The following is a 25,093-nucleotide window of genomic DNA, read 5'->3' on the forward strand; positions in this document are numbered from 1 at the left end:
TTAAACATATGAAATGTCTTTATTTCACTCTGGTTGATAAATAGGAATACAGTTATCAGACCTCAATGTGAAATTCATTGATTCATTGCACTTGTAAAAGCCAGACTGAAATTCAAATCATCTTCCTTTCCAGCTCATTCATTTCTGCTTCAACTACAGTAAATCACTATTCTGGCACGCTTAGCACGATATAATGCATTAATTTAAAATATAAAAATGCTCTCCAGCGGCCAATTCTTCATGCTTCTCAGTTTTGCTGATTTAAGTGCTCAAGGATACTGATCGAGTCCAAAAACACCAAAACGGCAACAGACAGTAGTAAATAACCATCTTTCCATGTTTTATGGAGCTGAAAGCTAGCTTAAGCATAAGCATACAGGTTAGATACCAAGAGATAAACACTGTTGATTTATTGGTCTGGTATTTACAGTGAACAACGATTGTGTGAAAATGAACAGGCGCCAGTTGCTGGCTGGTAGTTTTCCAAGTAGACGTGCCATACAGAAGCTGTAATCACAGACGTGCGTGTGTGCGACGAACTGTAGTGCGTAAATGTGAGTTAGTCAGCAGTGAAGCTGTAGGTGATGTTTTTTTCCTCCAGGGGGCAGTGTGAGTCCAAGCTCTCTAGCAGGAGTCCAAGACGAGGCAGATCTGCTCAAAGACGTCTTCCGGGGGCTGCTCGGCATCAATCTACATATAAGCACACATAACACGGCTGTTAGAAATCATAAGCTGAAAAGTAGGGCATCAACCCACAGGAGAACTGTCATACAGCGTTAATAAATCCCACAAATATGCAGCTGCTTTGAATGCGTTTACTCTTAACATATATAGAGACACAGGTTCATCTGTCATCATCAGATATGATTATAGTGTAAAACATTTTGTTCTATTAAAAGTATTTTCCACCAGTAAACATGAAATTATTATTACTATGAATAAATGATCATTTATTATTATTATTTTCCTGTGGTAATGTGGCATGAACTGCAAGCTATTCTTTTGTATAACAATAAAAAAAACTAAAAGCTAAAAAAAAAAAAAAAAAAAAAAAAGCTTTTGAGCTATAAATATAAATTACTTTTCCATTAAAAATGATTTTATAGATATTGCTGTGGTGGATTTACATTTGTATGTCAGTTACTAATCCTTTAAATGAATAGATTTGAATGGTTATCTTTAAATTATTCAGTGGGTGAGCTGCTCAAAGAGAAATATCTACCAATGAATTTCAGAGCATAACTAGAAAAATAACTCTTCATTATAGAAATCTAATATCTTATAAGGGTTACCCAATAATGAAAAAAAATCGTCATCAATTACTCGCTCCAAAACCGTAAGACTTTCATTTATCTACACAACTACCATTTGTCACTTTTGAAGTTCATAAAGAGATCATAAAACTAATCCATATATGGCATGAACAGACTGAACAGACTTGATCGCTTTATACAATGAACAGATTGAATATAGGCTTTTATTCATAAATAAATATTGATCAGTGAACATAAACAGAAGCTCAACCGTACATGCTTGATGCACGAGAGTAAGCCTCGGAAGACATCTTGGGTTACGACTGTAACCATTGTTCCCTGAGAAGGGAATGAGACGCTGCATCAAGGATGCTTTGGGAACGCCTCTACATGATTGCGTCTGAAGCACGTGTCAGCTAGTCTAATGGTGACACGGAAGGTCAAGGACGGGTGACGTCACAACAAGGAAAGCATAAAAGCACATCCGGAATGACCAGCGTTAGCTTCAATTAGCTGAAGCAAGTCAATCACAGGGATGAAGGAAGTATGGCAGGGTGAAGCAGCATCTCGTTCCCTTCTCAGGGAACAATGGTTACAGTCGTAACCTGAGACGTTCCCTTTCGAGGGAACTCGCACTCCATGAAATTAAGGCCTTGATGGTCGCCATGCTCCTAATAGAATGAGCTCTGAACACCAAAGGTGATGTCTGGCCAGAGACCTCATAAGCAAGAGAAATAGCCTCAACTATCCACTTGCAGACTGTCTGTTTGGATGTAGGGAGCCCCTTTTTAAGCGATCCAAAGCAGACAAATAGCTGATAAGTTTTCCTCCACAGGGCAGCTCTGTGGACATAAGTATCCAGCGCACTCACTGGACACACTAGGTTCAGCTTTTTCTGATCTCTTAAAGGAGGAGGGCAGAAGGCTTGCAAAACAATAGGCCCTGGAACATTGGTCGGCACCTTAGAGACATAGCCCGGCTTTGGGTAAAGGAGTGCCTTGACCATCCCCGGTGCAAACTCAAGGCACGTGGGCAATACCAACAAGAGAAGATAAGGCTAGCAAGAACACTGTTTTTAAGGTCAGAAACTTTTCTGGAACAGTATCAAGGGACTCGAAGGGAGCCGCAGATAAACCTTCTAGCACAATAGCCAGGTCCCAAGCTGGAACTCTAGTGCCAGAGCTCAAAGCGCCACAAAGGAAACATGTAACCACCGGGTTCCTCCCCACAGATACACCACCCAAAGGGACATGGTAAGCAGCTGTGGCCACCATGTACACCTTTAGTAGGGAAGGGGATAGCCCTGCAGGAAAACGATCTTGTAGAAACTTTAGCACTGAACGGACAGTTAACTGGATCCCACTGATGCATTCTGCACCAAGAAGTGAAGACTCTCCACTTCAGGGCATAAAGTTTCCTCTTGGACAGAGCTCTCGAGTGAAGTATGGTCTCCACAACCTCTAAAAAAGTCTATGAGTTGGGCCCCCTCAGAGGCCAAACCCTCAGGTTCCATATCTCTGGGTGGGGGTGAAGGATCATGCCTATTGCTTGAGAAAGAAGGTCCCTCCCTGACCAGAATCTCCAGGGGAGAACCGTCGAGGAGGGACACTAGGTGCGAGAACCATATTCGGCTCGGCCAGTAGGGCACTACTAGTAGTAGACTTAGGGTGTACTCACACTAGGCACAGTTGTCCCCACTCCCCTGCTTGCCTGCACTCACATTGCACTTAACGTGCCGGAGTACGCTTACGTCATATACGATGCAACTTTTTGTATGGAAGAAAACAAGAAGAAAAGCACTTTTGCTAAGATACTGCCAAACAGATTCATAATTTATGCTGCTCCGCAATTTTCACTTGCACATATCAGAGGATTATTACAAAGGCAGCTGTCATTAATGAAGGAATTTGCAGCTTTTCTCACAAACTACAATTCCTGTTAATCAATAAGGTGAGAACCAGACCCGTTATAAACACAAATACACTTAAATTAAATAAATTAATTGAAAAGTGTCTAAGTAGTAATGAAGATGTTTGCACACACAAAAGTAGTTGCTGTTCTGTGTTCCGGCGCAGTTAGCGATCACACTGCATGTGTACCGCGCTCGAGCCCAACTGAACCGTGCTCTGTGGGTCAAACGTGCTCGGCCACGGTTCAGATCGCGTATTGTGAGTACACACTTATTCCATCCCGTCGGACCTTCTCCTGAACTCCTAGGAGCAGAGCAATCGGGAAAAGCATACAGACATGGCCTTGGCCATGATTTCTGTGGAGGGGTACATGAAGCGACACTCTCTTGTGACACTGTCACACAGGATAGTTGTGTCCTGTACGAGGAGCTTGATGGCTGGGGCTGCTCACACCCAGCAGCCCCAGAGGGTTGGGGACGGTAAGGGAGATAGTGCTTGAATGCTGCTGCCTGCTTTTTGGCCTCCTGAAACCTTTTGATGACCGTATTCATGGCATTGCAAAAGCGGAGCATCAAGCAGAAAGGCTCTGTCTTTCTCCTTTATTTCAGACAGATTAAGCCAGCGATGCCTCTCCGTGGCCACCAGGGCTGTCATAGACCACCCAATAGCTCTAGCGGTCTCCTTGGTGGCCCGGAGAGACAAATCTGTGATGCAATTCTCAAACCGCGTTGGGCCCTACCCCCCTTACCATCGTCCAGGTCCCTCAGCAGAATAGACATTGTGTGCAGACATGCGCCATCCTGACCTGCCATCGCATACATTTTACCCACTAGCACTGATGATGTTCTTAGGGGCTTAGTGGGCAGCGTCGGGGCCTTCAGGGATGATGCTGAACTCGGTGACAGATACCTTGCAGGCGTCTGTTCCACCTTAGGCATCGCCCCCTAGCCATACTCTTTCAACCCCCTTATATCTGAATAAACATGCACTTGGGGGCTGAAAAGATGAGTATGGCTTGATCCTTGACATTGATATTTCTTTGTGGAGGTCGGGAAAGAACGGAAGGCCCTGTGGTGGAGGTATCATTTTTGTTGACAGAAAGCGCTCATCCAGTTTGCTTTTCGGACGAGCACCCTGTTTCTCAGCTTGCCAATTGATGTTTAACTTTGAGACAGCATGAGTAACGACCTCCACCAGCTCCTCATACGCTGGGGATGGAAGTGGTGAACCTTCTATATCCCCAGCCTCGATGTTCAACACATCCACCTCCTCAGAGCTGGATAGCTGAAGCACCGGGCTCTCTCCCCGTGCGGAAGAAGCCACAGCGCGGGCTTTCGATCCCAGCAAGAGAGCGCTGGATCCCCCGGGTGAAGGCAGAGAAAAGGCAGTGCCCATCTCTAACCCCTCTGAGAGATCCATTTGTGAAACCCACTATTTCAGCTTCCCTGCTTCCTCGATAGCAGCGGGGCCAGAACCGCAGGGAATGCGAGCCTGACCACTCTCCTCGAAGAGTGACAGACTTGGCACAGCGCGAGTTCCCTCGAAAAGGAACGTGCTGCATGACACACAGGAATGAACCTCATTGGTTCTCGCACGTCAAGCAAGCATGCTTGAGCTTCCGTTTACCAAAACTGATGTGTGCACTGATGAATGTTTATATGTGAATAAAAGCCTAAATTCAATCTGTTTATCACATAAAGTGATTGAGTATCTTCAGATAATTTGGTCTATACTGCTCGATACATATGGATTAGTTTTACGATATCTTTATGAACTTTTTGAAGCGTCAAAGTGGTAGTTGCGTAGACTGTCAATGGAGGGACAGAAATCTCTCAGATTTCATTAAATATCTGTATTTGTGTTCCGAAGATGAACTAAAGTCTTACGGATTTGGAACAACATGAGGGTGAGTAAAGTAAATTTTCATTTTTAGGAGAACTAACCCTTTAAGATTGTAATATTTCAATGAGTTGAGGTCTGGAAATGACTACTTTAAAATCCACATATTGAAATGTACCATGGTACTATTAAAATGTACATGTACCACAATAGTACCAATGTATACTTTGAAGCTTCTTTGGTTTCCTTTTTAGAGAGATCAGAGGATGTTTTTGCTCATAAATCATGCACTTTCATTTATCTGATATCTCAGTGAAAATATCCTGACATGACAAACCCAAATCTGGTTAATATGTGCTTTGTTTGAGTCAAAACTTAAGATAAGGGACATATTTTAAGAATGGATGTAAATGAACGGTGTGCTGATCTTAATAGGTACTCCTTAAATTAAGGTCAGTGTAACCAGTCAAAATGCTCCACTTAATGGCCAAATAATACTGAAACATCACTGCTTATACTAATTGTATCTTAGCTTCTCCAGACTCACCTTATGCAGAACTTCTCTGTGTTCGTAGTGGCCGACCACGGAACTGACTAGGCTGCAGAATCCGTCCACTCTACGACGAGTGTCTCTATCTCGGGCTTCTTTAGTGTGCAGGCTGCAGATGGCCCTCTGCTGCAGCCGTTGGCTCATGATGTCTGCAGAACATTCCAGAAACAGAACAATGTCGGGCTGCCCCATCTGAAACACAAACCCACACATAAACTGTCAGATCAGGTGCAGTGACACAATTTACTGTGATTGAAGGTGTTAAAGGGTTAGTTCACCCAAAAATGAAAATTCTGACTCACCCTCGTGCCGTTTTATACCCGTAAGACCTTTGGTGATCTTCGGAACACAAATTAAGATATTTTTGTTTAAATCCGATGGCTCCGTGAGGCCTACATAGGGAGCAATGACATTTCCTCTCTCAAGATCCATTAATGTACTAAAAACATATTTAAATCAGTTCATGTGAGTACAGCGGTTCAATATTAATATTATAAAGCGACGAGAATATTTTTGGTGCGCCAAAAAAAACAAAATAACGACTTATTTAGTGATGGCCGATTTCAAAACACTGCTTCAGGAAGATTCAGAGCGTAATGAATCAGCATGTCGAATCATGATTCGGATCACGTGTCAAATTTGCCAAACTGCTAAAAATCACGTGACTTTGGCGCTCCGAACTGCGGATTCGACATGCTGATTCATAATGCTCCGAAGCTTCCTGAAGCAGTGTTTTGAAATCGGCCATCACTAAATAATTCATTATTTTGTTTTTTTTGGCGCACCAAAAATATTCTCGTTGCTTTATAATATTAATATTGAACCACTGTACTCACATGAACTGATTTAAATATGTTTTTAGTACCTTTATGGATCTTGAGAGAGGAAATGTCATTGCTCCCTATGTAGGCCTCATGGAGCCATCGGATTTAAACAAAAATATCTTAATTTGCGTTCCAAAGATTAACGAAGGTCTTACGGGTGTGGAACGGCATGAGCGTGAGTAATAAATGACAGAATTTTCATTTTTGGGTGAACTAACCCTTTAACACATATAAGAGGCTGAATTCTGTAGGAGTTAAAAGGTATAGATTGTCCAAAGAAGACAATGCTGTCATCATTTACTCAAACCATAAACCTATATGGCTTTCATTCTTAGTTCATCACAATCTCACAAAGTAATCATATAAAGTAAACATGATTAAAGTAATCATATTATAGTCAATGAAGTATATAATTATAAGTAATCTCGTTTACATTGTCTCTACACTTTGTTATATTGAGAGGATTTGCGTGCATGCTGAACTCAGCACTGAACAAAAACTCTGCCGTTTTGACCAGTGAGACGATTCTGACTAACTTAAACACTTCTGATTGGCCACTGCAACAGATATGTCTGTGATTGGCTACATTGCTCAACGTTGCAAAACACAAAGCAAACCTTTCATTTGAGTTGAGTATTCTGGTGTAATGGCATCAAATAAATTTTCATTCAAATCGCAGTAATTTCAGGAAAAAAATACATGTGGAACTTTTGCATTCATGTGGAGAAATAACCAAATCAACACAATATATTTAAGATCTTAATTATTTTTAGCAGGTACAGGTACAGTCAATCATGTGTCTAACTTATTGATCTAAATAAATTACCTGAGCAGAGGTAGGAGATGAGGTACACAATGGAGGTATAGAAATGATGCAGAAGAACAGACTGCCTTCCGTATTCAACTTATGGAAAGCTGTTAGTTGTACGGAAAGCGATCTTACTTTCATAAGTTGAATATGGAAGGCGTAGGACGTAGCGTAAGTGTTTTGAACTGCGAGAGGCATTACACTTTCTTTGTAAGTTGAATACGGAAGGCGGTCTGGCGGAAGCTATATATTTTACTTTATAACTTGTTAAATATGGATATTTTTCTTACACAGATGCATTGACATTATGATGAATGAATGCACTTTCTTGAGCTTCATACTCGTTGGACCCATTCACTGCCATATAACTCAGATTGTGTTCATCAGAAAGAAGAAAGTCAAAAGTGAGTAAATCTTGGGGTAATTTTCATTTTAAAGTGAACTAATCCTTTAATCATCAAGCAACCACATTTGAGGTTCCGTTCTGGCAGACCTCTACAATTTAAAACTTGTTTCTTCTGTGCCAGTGAACATGTACTGTTAGTGTGTTAAACAAATCAAAATTTAACTCAAATCTTTGGAAATCTTGCCCTCTGAAGTAGCTCTCAAATCTCATTTGTGCATATTTCATGTTTGGTAACAAAGTGACTGGCATCGCTGATGTTATACCTGGTTGTACTCAAATGCAAATGACATTTGAGAGCTGCATTGGAGGGAAGAGTTTCAGCAAATGACACCGGATTTACCACCTGTATCTGAAAGAACGCAATCATATGGCTTTGAAAGACCTGGAATCTGTTTTTGTGGTCGTGAAAACTTTTCAAAATGTCTTCTTTTTGTGTTTCACAAAACAAAGATAGTCATACGGCTTTAAAACAACATGAAGGTGAGTAAGCAATGTCAGAATTTTCATTTTAAGAAACTTCCATTACAGAATATTTCCATAACTTCCTGTCTTTGTGTCCAACATAATGCAGCAACTGTGTTATAGTGTTTGTCATTAGCTTTGTTTCCATTCAAAGTTGCAAATTTAACTCGGGCGCAAAATTGGAATATTGCGACAAACATTTGTGAATAAAGCACAGTTCTTCCGTCACTTCCTGATAAACTAGTGCTAAATATAACTAAGAAAAATGGAAGTTGCTGCAGTAGGAGAAGCCACTGTATAAAATAATTTTGTATATAATAAATTACTCAGAGCATTCAGACGAAATGCAATATAGTTATCTTGCTTTCTGAGGCGGATGCCTGCTGTTTGGGAACACACAGTCATGTAAGACAGTTGTGGGAGGTGATTACACTGAACCATTTTGATGATAGACTTTGCTCAGGCATTTCAGAAAAAAAAAACAGCATTTCAGATGCTGTGCAATGAGATCGATTCGCTGGTTAGTCAAGTTATGCCGTCCCATCGCAAAGTCACGTCTTTTCTGATGCGCATTGAGGAATTTTTGTTTCCATCATAGTTTTTGTGCATGTTTTCTTATTGGATAAAAAATTTATCTGACTCAATTGAGCGCACAAGTTTTATTATGCACATTTTTTTTTTAATTTATATAAAAATTGGTGGACGGAAACATAGCTAGTGGTGACTGCAGTATCACTCCTTGTGATTCCGTCCTTCCATGAAGAGCACTGACCTTGGTTTCATACTCTTGCGCCTGCTTCACATTCTTTGGGAAGCCAGTGACCAGGAAGCCCTTCCCCTGACGCACAGTAGAAGCCATGGCCTCGCACAACAGATCCAGCAGTGTGTCCTTAAACACACCCAAATGGAAGAGAAAAACAGATGAACACTCTTATAGAGATATACAATCTATGAGAATGGCTGGATGCATAAGAACATGCACACACATTAGATAAGAAGTGAGAAGTCTCATGTCTGGGACGACTAAAAGTAGTTCACAACAAATGTTAATGACAGTCATGTTGCTAAGCAACACCATTGCAACATAAATCATCTGATTAAGTCTGAATCTCTCTGAGCCACATGCTAAACCTCAGCAAATAAAATACACAACAACAAGAGCCTGAGCTCTAAATGATGAAACAAGCTGACCCCATCCCACTACTGACAAAAAAAAAGTATAGATACTGAAACGACTGCTTAATTAAATGTGTTTGTAAATGTCTGATGGCGGAATATACTTTATAATGATGTACCAGTTCCCATGCAGAGAAAAAACCTCCTTCACAAAAAGATTCTTGACATAGCACAGAATCTGAATCTACTGAATCTAATGAAAGATACAGTTGCCTCTGGGTTTCTCTTATTTGAAGACTAGTTTGATGCTGATAGCATTACCTTTACATTAGCGTGTTAGCAAAGTCTTAGGATGGATGTCCACTGTCCTGTTGATTTTAACACCATCCCTAACCAAACACACCTGCCTGTAATTTTAAAGTAATCCTGAAGATTTCAATTTGATTTTTCGTGTGTGTTTGATTAGGGACGTTTTGATTAAACACTCCAGGACAGTGAACCTCCAGAGTTATTGGACTGGGGGCATTGATCTCTTACTTTTCCCTATCACTTCTTGTCCCTTGTTAATAAATGTCATACATGCATAGTTCAGTCATGAAACTCTTGCAAGTAGCTGACTGGTTCTTCCAAGCCGACAGGACAGCCAATCAATCTCTATTTCCCTTCTACACAACTTTATTTATTTTTTCTCCTGGCCTGGTCGAGCTCAGTAATGAGAATTGTCTTTAGCCCTCCTCCTCCCCAGCACCACCTGTCTAGATCCTCTATGAGTTCTTCTACTTTACCTTGCAGCAGCCGCATGTATCCTAATTCCTGAAATTCTGAGCTTGTTTTAGCAGTAAGCTTTGATCATGTACTAGTGTTAACTAGCAGTGCTAGTTTGCCAAGATTAATCCTACTTAAACTGACAAAATTACCTTTTAGCAGATAAACACATTTAAACTTTACATACTTTACAACTTTGCATACTTTTTCTTTTCCCAAAAGCCAATTGTTTGTGTAGTGCATGTCCGGAATCTTCATAGTACAAGCTGTTGTTTGGCTTTTTTTTTTCTAAAAGGCCATTTTTTTTAAACTTTCTGTTTCAATAGGAAATATGCCAACCCAGGAAAAAAAAACTATAAATGCAATAAAAAATAAAATAAATGCAAAAAATTCATACAGCCCCTTTTATACACATTCTCTTCTTTAAAGATTAAAGGTGTAGTGTGTAAATTTTAACGGCGTCTAGCGGTGAGATTGCAAATTGCTAAGTCACCTCTCACCCCTCTCTTTGAAGAACACAGAGAAGCTACGGTGGCCGACACAGGACAAAGATGTCGTCTGAGACAGCAGAGAGTAGCTTGTCAAGCAATGAGGTTTCTTCTTCTAACAAAGAATGGTCTCTGCTTCTAATAAACCAGACAACTACTACTACTTCTTCTCTGTGCGTATTCAAAGTAGTGACAATGCAAACTGTGTCTAAAAACACCAGCGAAGAACAAGAAGAACAACATAGTGGCGAAACGCACTCTGTAGAGCAGTTTGTCCATTTAGAGCTACTGTAGAAACATGCCGGCGCAAAATGGCAACTTAACATGTAAGGGGACCCGCAGTGTATGTAGATAGAAATGGCTCATTCTAAGGTAATAAAAACATAACGATTCATTATGTAAGGTCTTTATACACCACTGAAAACAGTTATTGTCAATAGATCCTTCTAAAATTTTCACACTACACCTTTAAAAGCACTGAGAAGTGTTTTGAAATAGCGTGTCTTCCTGTGTTTGTTCCACAAGCATTAAATCCAGTGAAGGTGAAGCTGATTGTTGTAATTTTCGGTAATGGACTATAACGAGATTGTGCACCTCGGGAAGCTGCTCTCCTCTTTCCAGAAGGTCTCGGAGAAACCGTCCTCTCTCGCTATGAGACTGCAGCTCACTGCACAGGATGTCCCCGGGACACAGGCGCTTCAAACTGTACCGCTCCTCTATTTTCTCTGACTGAAGAGCTTTCCCCGATCCCGGCCCACCTGGTCAGAATGAGAAAGTTGAGAATAGATCTATAATGAAAAACTGTAAAGAAAATGGATGGGAGAGATTGTTCTAAATACTGGGGAACAAGGGCCACATCCTCAGTAATTGACTGTCTTGGGAGATGTGAGATGGGTTATCAGTAGATATCTTATTTTTTGTACCTCACGCTATGCGCTAGCTCTCCCCGACCCTGCCATCTGACTGAACTCCCACAGGCCTTCATTAAGACTCTGCACACAGCTCAGGGCAGCCCTTATCTATCCAAGCAGTCCACAACTAACAGATGTTGTCTATAACACTGTTGACGAGGATGTGGCAGCCATATTTTCAAACTTGTAAGAATGCTTCTGAAATATCCAAGCATCACAGCAAAAAGCAAAGGTGTTTTTGTTCCAACCAGCCAAAACAAGTGTCAAAACATTTTGTTTATTTCTTGGACTCTATTTACTGGATGGCCCCGGTGACCAACAAATCTCATTGTTTCAAAATCATGCTTCATATTGCTATCTGATCTAATGTTGTAGTTGTTGTTATTTTCACTTTTAGTGTGGAATGACTGTTACTAATTTACCTTAATTCTAACTCTATTAAAATGTTTTTTTTTTTTTCCTCCACTGTCTAATAAATTAAATAGCCGTTCATCATTATGAAAGAAGCCTCATACAGTCAAACCAAAATTTATTCAGACACCTTGAACATTTCATTCATTAATACAGTTTATTCACGATAGTTTAAAAAATGGTAATAAAATATAACAGGATCTCAGAGATAAACTGTGTCAGAAAAAAATAATCTTAATTATGTCAGATAACACTTGGTCAGGTCAAAGTGTCTGAATAATTTTTGGTTCCAAATTTTTATCAATTTTACTGGTAGTCCATTATATGAAGAATTTTTGGGTATAATATGTCACAGTTTACTTTATTTTGCTATCCTTACTTACATAAATGAACTATAGTGTCCTGCACCCTAGTAAAAATATATAAAAAATATCTGAATAATTTTTGGTTTGACTGTATATTCACCAAAACTGCGTTTATTTGATCAGACATGCAGTAAAACTTGAAATATTATTACAAATTTGAAAAGGTGTTCTTTATTTTAATATATTTTAAAATGTGATTTATTTCTGTAGTCAAAGCTGAATTTTTCAGCATCATTCAGTCTTCAGTGTCACATGATCCTTCATAAATTATACTAATATGATGATTTGCTGCTCAAGAAACATTTCTTCTTATTATTATCAATGTTGTAAACAGTTAATATTTTGTAGAAACTGATACATTTTTTTTTCAGGATTGTTTGATGAATAGAAAGTTCAAAGAACAGCATTTATTTGAAATCTAAATCTTTTTATAAATGTCTTTACTGTCACTTTTGATCAATTTACCGTACCCTTGCTAAAAAAAAGTATTCCTTCCCACCCAAAAAAGAAAAAAAAAGTCCTGACCAACTTTGAACGGTAATGTATATTAACAACAATTACAAAACATCATACATTTTTAGCATCTCTAATGTCTGAAAAAATGTATATAAACCAATACAGATCACACACTGCATTCTTTAAAAAAATAAAAAAATTCCCGACCATCCTACTCAGTCGCTGTTTGTTCCTCAATCCTTCATATGTGAGCATCTCAACTAGGCTTGGAGTTGTCTCTTTCTCCCTGTCCCTCCATTGCAGAAACATTGTTTTATACACTTATGAGGCAAACAATTTTGCTTTTACCTTGTCAACATTTTTGTGAAACCTACTCTCAATTTCTCTGTTCTATTCTAGACTTCTGAGAAAGAAAGAAAAAAGAACATACTCTCAAAGGAGCCTTGAGTCTGACTATTAAATCTAATCTAATTCTTTTTTCCTGACAGGTACCATAGTGCAGATACAGTCCTAATACATTTTTCAGTAAGTCTTTGACGTGTCAGTTAGAGTGGTCAAGTGCACTCTAGAGCATAATTCACTCATGCTATCAATCCCAGATCTGTCCATCTGACTATCAACAGCCATATCCAAAGCACTATTATAGGCATAAGCACTGTACCAATCTGCTGATGCGACAGGACAGGACAGGAACACGGACTGTTTCCACCAGGTTCTTTTCAAAGGAACCAAATTGATTTCTTCATGTCTCTTTTAACCACAAAGAGATGTAAAGCTTGGCTTATAGTTCACTTCACTACGTCCCAGTAGCTAGAGCCTTTGAACAAACATGAGAGGAGGAAAAGCCCCTAGCACACAGTTTCATACCATCTTGACCGTCTGCTTTCTATTTATCCAGAACATGAGTCATTTTCAAATGAAGACTGCCAACAGTTTCAATTAGGAACCTTATGACACTTCAGAAGCTTTCACCTGCCCCCAATTTCACAGTTCATTATGTTGCTTGTGTGTTTGTGTCACAAAAGAAACTTGGTAGCGTGTGTTATTATGTCTATCTAGCTGTGATATATGTACTTTGCATCAAAACATTGCTTCCTGACCTGTTCTTCTGGGGGAAATGAAGGCACAATAAAACAGTGCATTCCACGTCTATGATGAAAATAATGTGCAATGAAAGTAATGTATAATGTGCTAATGCAGTTTTATCACCTAACATACCAATCACAAAGATGACCTTTTGTTTCTTGGTCTCCACGGGAAAACCTGGTGGCATTTTGGAAAAAAACAAAAAACAAAACAATTATATTACAATCAGATAACAGCTTTATCATGTCAAAATATAGCGTTGTCATGTGGTCCAATCAATGCTGGTAATTATTGAGAATAACAAAACACTTAAAATACAGGGTTACCAGTAACAAATAATAATATAATATAATATAATATAATATAATAAATATAATAATCTGTTTTTGTCAATACCAGGAGTAATTGTCATGATAGTCAATGGTTATGTATCAGAATGGTTACACTATTTTGTGCACAAATTGAAATCCAGGTTTGTAAAATTGAAGAGGAAAATTCAACTGTTTTTGCCAGTCATATTGCTGTTCTGTCACTGTACAGACATACAGACTTTAGAGGCATATTAGACATCTGGTACAGCTTAACAAGCATATCTTTCATCTATATCAACAACATAACAAGAAATGAACACACACAAATACAGTACACAAAGATCAATTAAGAGATACTTTGCTCACTTTCTCCAATCGCCTCTGCATATCCAGCCACCTCTTCATCGGTCTGCCATAGAGAAAGACACATTAGGAAAAGGATTTAATTTACTTTTAGAAAGATCACAGACATGTACAGGAAGACACTGATTTAATAATCAAATGCCCCTTCAGAGATCCTCCGAGTAACATGACATCCAAATCGCACAGTCTGACCTGCAATGAGTTTTTACTTTTTATCTGACCTGAGAATACTTACTGTTCATTTAAAATGTCAATAAAGCTGCAATTTTTCATTTAAAAGTGGCTGAACTCACAAAACATGTCTGGGGGATAGTTCACCCTAAAATAAATATATTAATCATTATATTTGGCACAAAGAAGACTATAGCTGTGTCTCATTTCGAAGGCTGCGTCCTCCGGGGGTCGCATTTGTCGATTGCATACGTCATTGAGGCTGCTTCATTTCAGTAAACTGACCACTACATTCCAAATTCATTAAGAAATTACAACAATTTATGGTTCACTAGGAATAACAGTCAATTTTATAATTGTTACTGTTCTGAAAGAAGACTTCCTTTATGACAAATGCGGCCAACGAATGCGATCTCCGGAAGATGCAGCCTTCGAAATGAGAGACAGCATATTTTTTAGAACAGTTAGCTTTTTTTTGCATTTGTGTCATTATTTTCAAAATTAAGCACCTCCCCCAATTTCTTATTACTATAATGCAAAAAAAGCACATTGTCATTATTCTAATATGTTTATTATTATTATTATTATTATCATTAAAATAAATACTTAATTTGAATAAGATGCTTTAACGTTTTTCAGCATTCAAGAAAATACTTTTTTTTTTTTTTTTTTTTTTTTTTTTTTGAGTAGGCTGCGGAAATGTATGGCAGTTAAAAGCATGTAATTATCATGAATGTCACAATGCTAAAATCTTAATGATCATAAAAATAGGCTCTATGTTTTTTGATGCCATGTTTTTTCTTTTGATTTTTGGGTGAAAATATGATGCTTCTTGACAGTCATTTCATGAGTTTCACTGAGCTAATTAAAACAAAAGCTGTGAGGTTTCTAGTGTTTGAACATAAACACACCGCAGAAAACAGGGAACTCGACAGTTTGTGCCGCGATTACTGTGATTAAAAGAGTTCTGGGCTGTTTAACAGGAAAACCTTAGGTGGTAACTTGTCACTTTTTGCAGCATTAGAGAAGATGAGATGAAAAAGAGTGTGTGTGTGGGGGCGGAGTGCAGGGTGCCGCTGATGAGCGTGTTTGTGATGTGGGCAGGCCAGCCGGTCCGATGAGTCACTAGCAGAAAGAGAGAGAAACGATACACATACCCACAAGCTCAAACTTGGACTGTTTAGGCTACAAATCCTGCGCCATAGACAATGAGGGGTACACGTCCATCCCAATATTCACCTTAGTACCTAATCAATAAGGGTTCTTTCAGTAACTGAATCTTGCATGTTTATTATTGGACCTCCCCAATGGCTGAAAATATCTTGCACTATTTAACTCTGAAGTAAATGTATCTTAGGATGTTTAGATAATTTTTCACTGAAAACAAGACTTAAATTTTAAAATACTGATTATTTCAGAGAAGACCTTTGAGTCCAAATCTCCTACATCACACGTTTTTGCCCTCACTCTTTTACTTGTTTTATTTCTCTCTTTCTCTCTCTCTCTCTTTCTCTCTCTGACCGTGGAGGATGTTTTCTCATGAATATCAGTCTTCCTCTCACTCATTAGCTGTGCAGACTGAACAGCCGCGAAGGTCGGCCTGATGTGCTTTAGACGTTTGCCTTGTTTTTGTGCGTGGAGGAGCCGTGGGCGCTGCAGGAAGTGCTGGATGCATGATTTCAGCAGACACCCCCATCTGATAAAGCAGCACAGCCTGCTTTATGAGACTCTCATCCTATTGTGCTGCATCTCATCTACATTGTCTTCTGTAATTGCTGGTAAAAATATCATAGTGAGGGTACGATGATATAGTGATGTAACAGATACAGTATGCTTTAATATATAGCATGTTACTGAAAGAATACCATATTTCATCTTATAGAATCTAATACCATATGCTATGGTATTTTCAAGGAGCTCAAAGGCACTTCAAAGAATACAACAGAATTACCATGGTGCATGATAATAAGTGCAACCACTGATGTAACAGATGAGAGACAAATTAAAGGAAAATCCGGTACCTCTTGAGGCATCTTGCTTTAAAAAAGTACTAACAAGTACTTGAAATAATTTATTTTATACTACAGGGCTGATGAATGCTCGAATCTGAATGGTTGACAAACGTTCTAAGGTGTGCAGTTATTTTCAGGAAAACGCATGGCTAAAGTAGTTCGAGGCAGGTCTTGACAGCATTCCAGTTCCATATCACTTCACCAAACGATTTCAGTATTCAGTTATTTCAAACGGTCCTTACAGCCTACAACAGCAAAATAAACAAAAACCACAATAACACTGACCAAGCAAATAAATATAGTAAACAATAGAATAAAAACGACAAATTATTGTCATGGTTTTTGCCACAAAATATGTTTTATTATGTTCTGAAAACATATACTCTCTCCTGCTCTCTCTCTCATTTAAACGCACAAACATACAGTATGGGAACACACTCGCACAGAAACGTGTTGTCTGCGCTGCTCTGATGAATTAATAGGTAAAATAGTTAAGCAACTTAAAAGCTACATGACATTTCTCACCAGCGAGGTAATAACGGTGCGGTTCTTGAAGTAGATAAACTTACAGTTTCGCTATTAGTTGAGACACTGCTGCCGAACAATGTTGAGAAACGCACAGACTCAGGTAGGCTAATTCACATTACACACTCTTTCTCTCTCTCTTTCTCTCTCATAACTGCGTTAATAACTGTATTAGTCTGCTATCAATTGTCTCAAGGCTTGGTATGAGATGCGTAAGAAATTAGTCCCACACACAAGTTTAAGGACAAAAGCCTGACAAATGTCTTAAAATACAACATCTGAACAGTTTCTTGAGGTGTGGTAACCATAGTATAAGTGCAATAATTGACTCCGGGCCATTGAATTATTAGAAAATAATGCACACCTGAGGTGTAACGGCGTTACGGCACTTTGTTATTCGATATTAGCTTACATTTAAAGGATTAGTTCACTTTCAAATGAAAATTACCCCAAGTATTACTCACCCTCAAGCCATCCTAGGTGTATATGACTTTCTTCTTTCTGATGAACACAATCAGAGATATTTTAATAAATATCCTGACACATCCAAACTTTACAATGGCAAAAAAAAAAAAAAAAACACACCCCGGAGCTGTGTGGAGTACGTTTATGATGAATGAATGTTTGTGTAAAAAAAAAAAAAAAAAAAAATCCATATTTGACAAGTTATGAGGTAAAATATCTAGCTTCCACCAGACCGCCTTGCATATTCAACATACGAAAGTTAGGGTTAGGAAAGAAAGCTTAACTGACCCGACGCCAGTTTACACTTTCTTCGTAACTTGAATATGGAAGACATTCGAATAACATGCAATTAATGTCAGAAAACATTCTGTTCAGGTACAGTTCTTCATTTAAAGTATATTAAGTATTCTTTTTAATATTATGCTAAAGAATGGTGCTCTATCCCTCCAGCAAAGTTCCAGAAACAGGTAGAAACAGGTGAACCAGAATCTCACTAAGACCATTTATGTTAGTTTTTTCCTTTAATTTTTCACCTGTCTGTATGTCAGTCAAAATGTCATGGGTTGCTGAAAACAGGAATATATAGAACAAGTACTGAGCAAGTACAAAACTGTACTGAAGCTTTTCTACACTGTAGATGGACGTCTTAATCCAAGTGGCTGGCAAACATTCACAGTACAGAACAAAGTCAGCGTGGCCGGAGCCAATAACCCGCTGAACACGTTGCACACTGAGCCGAGGTCTGCTCTGAGATCTGTTCTCATCTACAGAAGTGTTTTTCCCTATGTGATACCGATGACACGGAGAGTTGCTGTCAGTAGCACTGCTGATGGACAAAGATGAAAGGGTCACGGTGGGAATGTGGGCTAATCCACATCCATAAACACTCTTCACACTATCCTCCATGAAGGAGCCCTACCGACTGCTTTTGTTTCACTCAGACACGATTTTAACCAAATATAATGGAGAAAGCAAGACAGTCTCTCCATGGAAATACACAGAGAAGCAACAGATTTAGGAATTCAGTTTGACAGACATCTAACAACAGGGAGGGTCTAATTGGTTGGCCTCTTCCATGTAACCCTGCCATATCCGTTGGTAGATAGCGAGAGCCCTCTAAACAAAAGATGTGTGTGTGTGTGTGTGTGTGTGTGTGTGTGTGTGTGTGTGTGTGTGTGTGTGGCGGGAGATAAGGAGAAAGAAAAAAGCAAGTGAAGAGAACAAGATGCTCCCAGAAACAAAGCAAAATCAATCCAAACAGTCCATGGCAGGAAGGTTCCTGATAGTTTTGAGCTTATTCTGAATTGTGCATGAATCTGTGAAGCTGAATATAGTGTTATGATCTTCTGTATATATTGAGAATATAAGAAACTAATGCACAGCATGAATACAATAACAATGATGATAAAACCAAACAATCTAGTTGTACAATCTAGTTTACCCAATTTAGGTCTCTTCATCACTCACACACACACACACACACACACACACACACACACACACACACACACACGTTGGGTTTACATGTTTTATGGAGACATTTCCATGGTTTATAGAGGGTACCTACGTTATGGGACCCCTAAGTTATGGGAACAAAATGTCCCCACAAAGATGGCACGATTTTGGATATTGCCATTTGTGGGGGATATTGGATTGGATGTTGGATTCCAATCCAATATCCCCCACAAATGTAAATATCCAAAATCGTGCTGCTTGAATTTTTTTTTACCAGGCCTTTATTTCTTTTGTTTGCTTGTGGTAATTGCCTTTTGTGTAATTATTTTATTGTTTTATCCTTGCCCTAAATCCAAATTTAATAAAATATTATTAAATTATTTTTATTTTTCCTAAAATAACTTATTAATTAAAATAATAAGTTTAATCCAAATTAGTGAATTTGTTTATAGATATCACAAACGTCTAGGTTACTACTGTAACAGAAGACCCCAATACTGACGTAATGGGGTCTTGCCTGGGAGCCCAATCACCACCAAGTGGTACAAAACGAGCCAATGGGAATTGGCCAGTGAGATTTACATGCCGAGTCACACCCACCTAGCACATAGATACTGGGGTCCCAGCACATAGATAATGGGGTCCCAATGGAAAATTGCCATAGCAACTCCTGAGTCCAACGGAGGGGAACGCTACAGAGACCACACCAAAAGGAGGTAACGTGTGGAAGTACACATATGTACTAACCCGTGGGGCAGTACTACATATGGAAGATCTCTTAGGTAGGTCATACCTAACCAGGCAGGAACACTACTGGCACAGAGACAGGGCAGAGCAAAGCCGCCCAGGGAAAGACACAGGTTTAATGTCAGGGAAACCGTACCGTGGACACTACACATATGGGATTACTGGCAGGGAATCACATCATATGAACATGTAGCCCAGTACAGGGGCTGACCGACCGGGCATGCACACGAGTACTGGGCCTGGCGTCGGACGCCTCTGCTGCGTCTGACTGCAGCAGGATGCAGGAGGAACTCCACAGGGTTCGCCATCTGGGGAACTGAACTGAGGAGCAATAAGCGCTTGCATCCCCTACACCCATAGGGGGAGTTTCACATTTGCGCTTGGGTATATTAATTGTAAAATAAGTTCTACTGCAGTTGTGAAGTAGGCCTAATCAATTTAAACTATTTGCAAATAATATTTTGTTTTAAAATAGGTACACATTCACTCTTACTGATATCTGACATGTCGAAAACGCAAAACGTTTCTTGTCTCGTCACATTCATTTATTAGTTACATGAATCAAATGTAAATTATACCATATTTTACAATCAAAACAGTGACATTTAAAAAAAAAAAAAAAAAAAAAGTTGAGTTGTTTGCATCCCTGGATATTACTCTCGGTCGTTCAGCATTCCTATTAATGTTTAGCTGCCAAATTCCGCCTATGCCTACACCGGGTCCACTCTGAGATTGTAAAATCTGGAATATGTGTTCGGTGTCGCCCAGCCCGCAGCTTTGCATATGTCTGCCAGAGAAGCTCTGTGCACCAACACCCTGGAAGAAGCAACACCCCGAGTGGAGTGGGCCCTCACCCCCAGGGGGCATGGCTCACCTTGGGACTGGTACGCCAAGGTGATGGCATCCACTATCCAGTGGGCCAAACTCTGTTTGGAGACAGCCTTTCCCTTCTGCTGACCTCCAAAGCAGACAAAGAGCTGCTCTGAGCTTCTGAAGCTCTGCGAATTTAACCTTCTGACGCCTCTGAGGAACCTAACGTTCAGGTCGTGCTTTCCCAGTGACCTGCCACCGACAGCATCGTGATGTGCTGCGATGGTGGCAACATAGACCTTCAAGGTGGAGGGGGACAGCCTCCGCTCCAAGCCATCTTGAAGGAAGGAAAGCACAAAGCTGACCGGGCATTTCCGGGGGTCTTCCCGGTGGGAAGAACAACACTCAGTGAACAGACTCCACTTCAGGGCATAAGCACACCTCGTAGAGCGGGCTCTAGCCGAAGTGATAGTATCAACTACCGCTGGCGGTAGGCGACTTAAGTCCTCCGCTTCCAGTCCATAGACCACACGTGGAGGTTCCAGAGGTCGGGACGTGGGTGCCATATGGTGCCCCGCCCTGAGAAAGCAGGTCCTTCCTCAGGGGAATCTGCCAGGGAGGGGCTGTCGCGAGAAGCATCAGCTCTGGGAACCAAGTCCAGTTGGGCCAGTAAGGCGCAACTAGCAAGACCTGCTCCTTGTCCTCCCTGACCTTGCACAGAGTATGTGCGAGAAGGCTCACTGGGGGAAATGCATATTTGTGCAGGCCCCGGGGCCAGCTGTGTGCCAGTGCATCCATGCCGAGGGTCCCCTCAGTCAGGGAATAAAACAACTGGCAGTGAGCGGACTCCTGGGAGGCAAACAGGTCTACCTGTGCGTCCCCGAATCGGCTCCAAATCAGCTGGATGCCTGGGGATCAAGTCTCCATTCTCCTGGAAACATGAGCTGTCGTGAGAGCGTGTCGGCCGCACGATTGAGCTCGCCTGGAATGTAAATGGCACGCAGCAACCTGAGTCGCCGCTGACTCCAAAGGAGGAGATGGGGGGGCGAGTTGCGACATGCGATGGGTGTGTAGAACACCTTGATGTTTGATGTACGCTACGGTCGATGTATTGTCCGTCCGGACCAGTACATGCTCGTACATGCAGCAGCGGTCGAAACTGGCGCAGGGCAAGGAGTACTACTAGCAACTTGAGGCAATTGATAATCACCTGCCTGTACAGCATGACAGCATGCCTGTTGCATATGGCACCCCAGCCGGTGGTGGAGGCATCTGTTGTAACAACATGCATGGACACTTGCTCTAGGGGCACCCTGACCCGTAGAAAAGCAAGGTCCGACCACGGGCTGAATGTACGACGACAGCTCGGTGTGATAGCCGCACAGAGCATGCCACAGTGCCATGCCCATCTCGGGACTTGGCTGTGTAGCCAGTGCTGAAACGGTCACATTTGCAACAATCCGAGTGGCGTGACTGCGGCTGCGGATGCCATATGCCCCAGGAGCCTCTGAAATTGCTTCAGTGGAACTGCTGTTTTCCACGTGAACATATTCAGGCAGTTCAGCACTGACTGCGCGTGCTCGTGGGTGAGGTGCGCTGTCATGTTGATCGAGTCCAACTCCACACCGAGAAAAGCCATGCTCTGCACGGGGGAGAGCTTTTCCCAACTGACCCGAAGCCCCAGCCGGCTGAGAAGCCTGAGCACCAGGTCCCTGTGTTCGCATAACTGATCTCGGGACTGGGCCAGAATTAGCCAGTCATCAAGAAAATTTAGAATTCGAATGCCCACCTCCCTGAGCGGGGCAAGGGCACCTTCCGCGACTTTGGTAAAGATGCAGAGAGACAGGGACAGCCCGGAGCATGGCCGTCAACTCTGAATCCGATTCGGCCTGAACAACCACCCCAGAGGGGGGCAGTCCAGCCTCCTCATCCTCTCCAGAGGACAAAAGCCCACCCAGAATCTGATGTCGCTCTTGCAGTGAGAGCATGTGCCATCCATGAGCGCACTCTCAGCGTGCTGTTTGTCCAGGTACGCAAGACAGCAAATCGTGGCCATCAGATGAGGTCAAGAAAATGACCACATCCAGAAACACACAGGCGAAAAGACATCTTGAAAAAGACGCTCTTGCCCATGCTTGCTCTTTTAGGGACTGCTCTGACAGCTGAAACGCTCAGGGATGAGATGTTGCGCTTCCTGTGACAGCGCACTGACGCACACACCGGTGAACTGCGCCTTCACACCAGCCGGGAATCCCACGAGTTTCGAGGCAGAAAGCAATAAAAATTGCTGTTGAGGAGAAATTTCAATAGCAATTAAAATTGCTGTTTTGTTCTCTTAATATAGGAAATTGCACTCTTATAGAAGGTGACTGGATTAGGAGCGATCAATTGTGACTGCTCGGCTCCGAAGCAAAAGTATGAATGGAAGTGAGTATGTCGGTCCTATTTATGAGTATTAAGAGTATCACTTGCCCTGGGCACGCCACGGCTTGCCAGCATCTGCGTCTCTAACACTCATAACACGGTTCAGTTGCTATGGCATTTTACATTGGGACCCCATTACGTCAGTATTGACATAACGTCGAACGTGACTGACTGAATGGGAACATCTAGGTTACTATTGTAACCCCCGTTCCCCGAAGAAGGGAATGGAGACGTTACATCCCCTTGCCATAGTCCTGATCCACCACTGAATGGCCGGGATCCTTGTCTCGGCTCCTCAGCAAAATATGAATGGAAGTGAGTATGCCGGTCCTGTTTATGTGCCGGGTGGGTGTGACTCGGCATGTAAATCTCACTGGCCAATTCCCATTGGCTCGTTCTGTACCACTTGGAGGTGATTGGGCTCCCAGGTGAGACCCCATTACGTTAGTATTGACGTAACGTTGAACGTGACTGACTGAATGGGAACAGAATTTACTTTGCATGTAGTTCCCAATTAAGCAGTAATGTCAAATTATACAAAAATTTTTATTTACATAAAATGCTAGCTATGACATTATTCTTAGCGAGAAAAAAGGGTCTGACATTTTATTTAAAAAGTGAACAAAATGCCATTTTCAGAAAAACAAAGTATTGAACACGCACTCAAAAGATATTTTGGAAGAAAGGTTACCAAAAAGATTGAAAAAAGTTTGAATTGCGCATGATGTCTGTTGGGTACTGCATCATATAAGATCAGAGAACATGCATATTAAGCCTTGATATGGGATAATGCAATACTAAAATAACCTCTCTTTACAAGCTTCAGAGACAGACGCAGAAGCTTTCAGAGACAGTATCCAGGTGGGGATTACATAAAAATCTACTCTATAGCACACACTTCCTGACCTTGAGAAAAGAAATGGTCTCAAAGAAACCCTTTACACACACATAGAGCTATAGAGCGGTCTCATTATATCTGTATCATTCACACTCACTGACTCAGAGACATTGATTACATTTCCATATTGAAGGTCAGCGGATATGTACCAGGTATTAGTATTAATGCAATAATTACTTTGCTATTGAAATACCCAACAAATACACAGGGCATTATTCTATGGCTTTTCTTTAAATGAAACCTATTGTGCCCCTTTTTACAAGATGTAATATAAGTCTCAGTTATCCCCAGAATGTGTCTGTGAAGTTTCAGCTCAAAATACCCCACAGATCATTTATTTTACCGTGTTGTAAATGCCCATTTTTGAGTGGAAGAAAAAACATCCTGTTTTTGTACATTTTGTACATCTTTAAATGCAAATGAGCTGCTGCACCCTGCCCCCTATCCAGAAAAGTGCTGTGCTTTTACAGCTCAGTCCTCAGATACTCTGCCAAAAACTAACAAAACATCTATTCGGGATTGCTTGTCATCTCTATCGCAGTCACGCTCACGTGACATTGCAGTTCTTCGTCATCATGAAAGTTTATTATTTGCATGTGTTTTAAAGCCAGATCAGTTTATACTTCCAATATATGGTTTGCGTGAGTATTAGTTGCGCTTAAACTATCAAATACACACAAGATTAGGTCAAAAACACAGTGGGTTATGTTTGTGAATGTAAAAAGCGGGAAAAGAAATCGCATGTGTATATTAGATCTGTGTATTAAAGTGACAGCAGTGTAATATACAGTACCTATGCTGTAATATGAACCAAACAACAAAAGAAAAACAGGAAAATCACTTACTGTTCTTGACTGAATAACATTACTAGCTTTAATAAGAATACATGTCTTACTTGAATGCTGCTGTTAAATGCTCTGGTGAGGAGATAAACATGGCAGACTGTGTACAGCTTACTCAGGGGAGGAGCTAAGCTAGGGCAGATTCCGTTGACAGTTGTGGGCGGGGCCTGTTCCAATGTGATGTCACATTGGAGTACATTCCTGAACAACTCATTTTAAGACACTGACTGTGTCCGAAATCACCCCCTATACCTTCATTCACCATTCACTATGTTAGTTTACAAACAGATTACTTGAAGGAGTGAATGAAAACAAGTGAGTGAATTTGGACGCTGAGTGCGCTGGAAGGGCTGCCGCTTAGTTTGTGCTTCCTGTTTAATAATCATTTGAAACTTAGCAAACTGGCAGCTCCAGTAATGA

At 40.8% G+C, this 25,093-nt stretch overlaps 1 protein-coding gene across 2 annotated transcripts in view; it reads right to left on the reverse strand.

The window, feature by feature from the left end:
- Nucleotides 1-25,093, reverse strand: part of ak5 (adenylate kinase 5) — a 98,254-nt gene continuing 73,161 nt past the window's right edge. For both annotated transcript variants that reach the window (XM_051914345.1, XM_051914343.1), the window contains exons 9-14: nucleotides 14,328-14,370; nucleotides 13,783-13,827; nucleotides 11,016-11,179; nucleotides 8,825-8,941; nucleotides 5,550-5,744; nucleotides 1-690 (exon numbers count right to left, since the gene is read on the reverse strand). In XM_051914345.1, coding sequence (XP_051770305.1) covers nucleotides 625-690; nucleotides 5,550-5,744; nucleotides 8,825-8,941; nucleotides 11,016-11,179; nucleotides 13,783-13,827; nucleotides 14,328-14,370 — 630 coding nt within the window. In that variant the 3' untranslated portion in view covers nucleotides 1-624. The remainder of the gene's footprint in view (nucleotides 691-5,549; nucleotides 5,745-8,824; nucleotides 8,942-11,015; nucleotides 11,180-13,782; nucleotides 13,828-14,327; nucleotides 14,371-25,093) is intronic.

This window comes from Ctenopharyngodon idella, chromosome 2, assembly GCF_019924925.1.
Source record: "Ctenopharyngodon idella isolate HZGC_01 chromosome 2, HZGC01, whole genome shotgun sequence".
Taxonomy (NCBI): domain Eukaryota; kingdom Metazoa; phylum Chordata; class Actinopteri; order Cypriniformes; family Xenocyprididae; genus Ctenopharyngodon; species Ctenopharyngodon idella.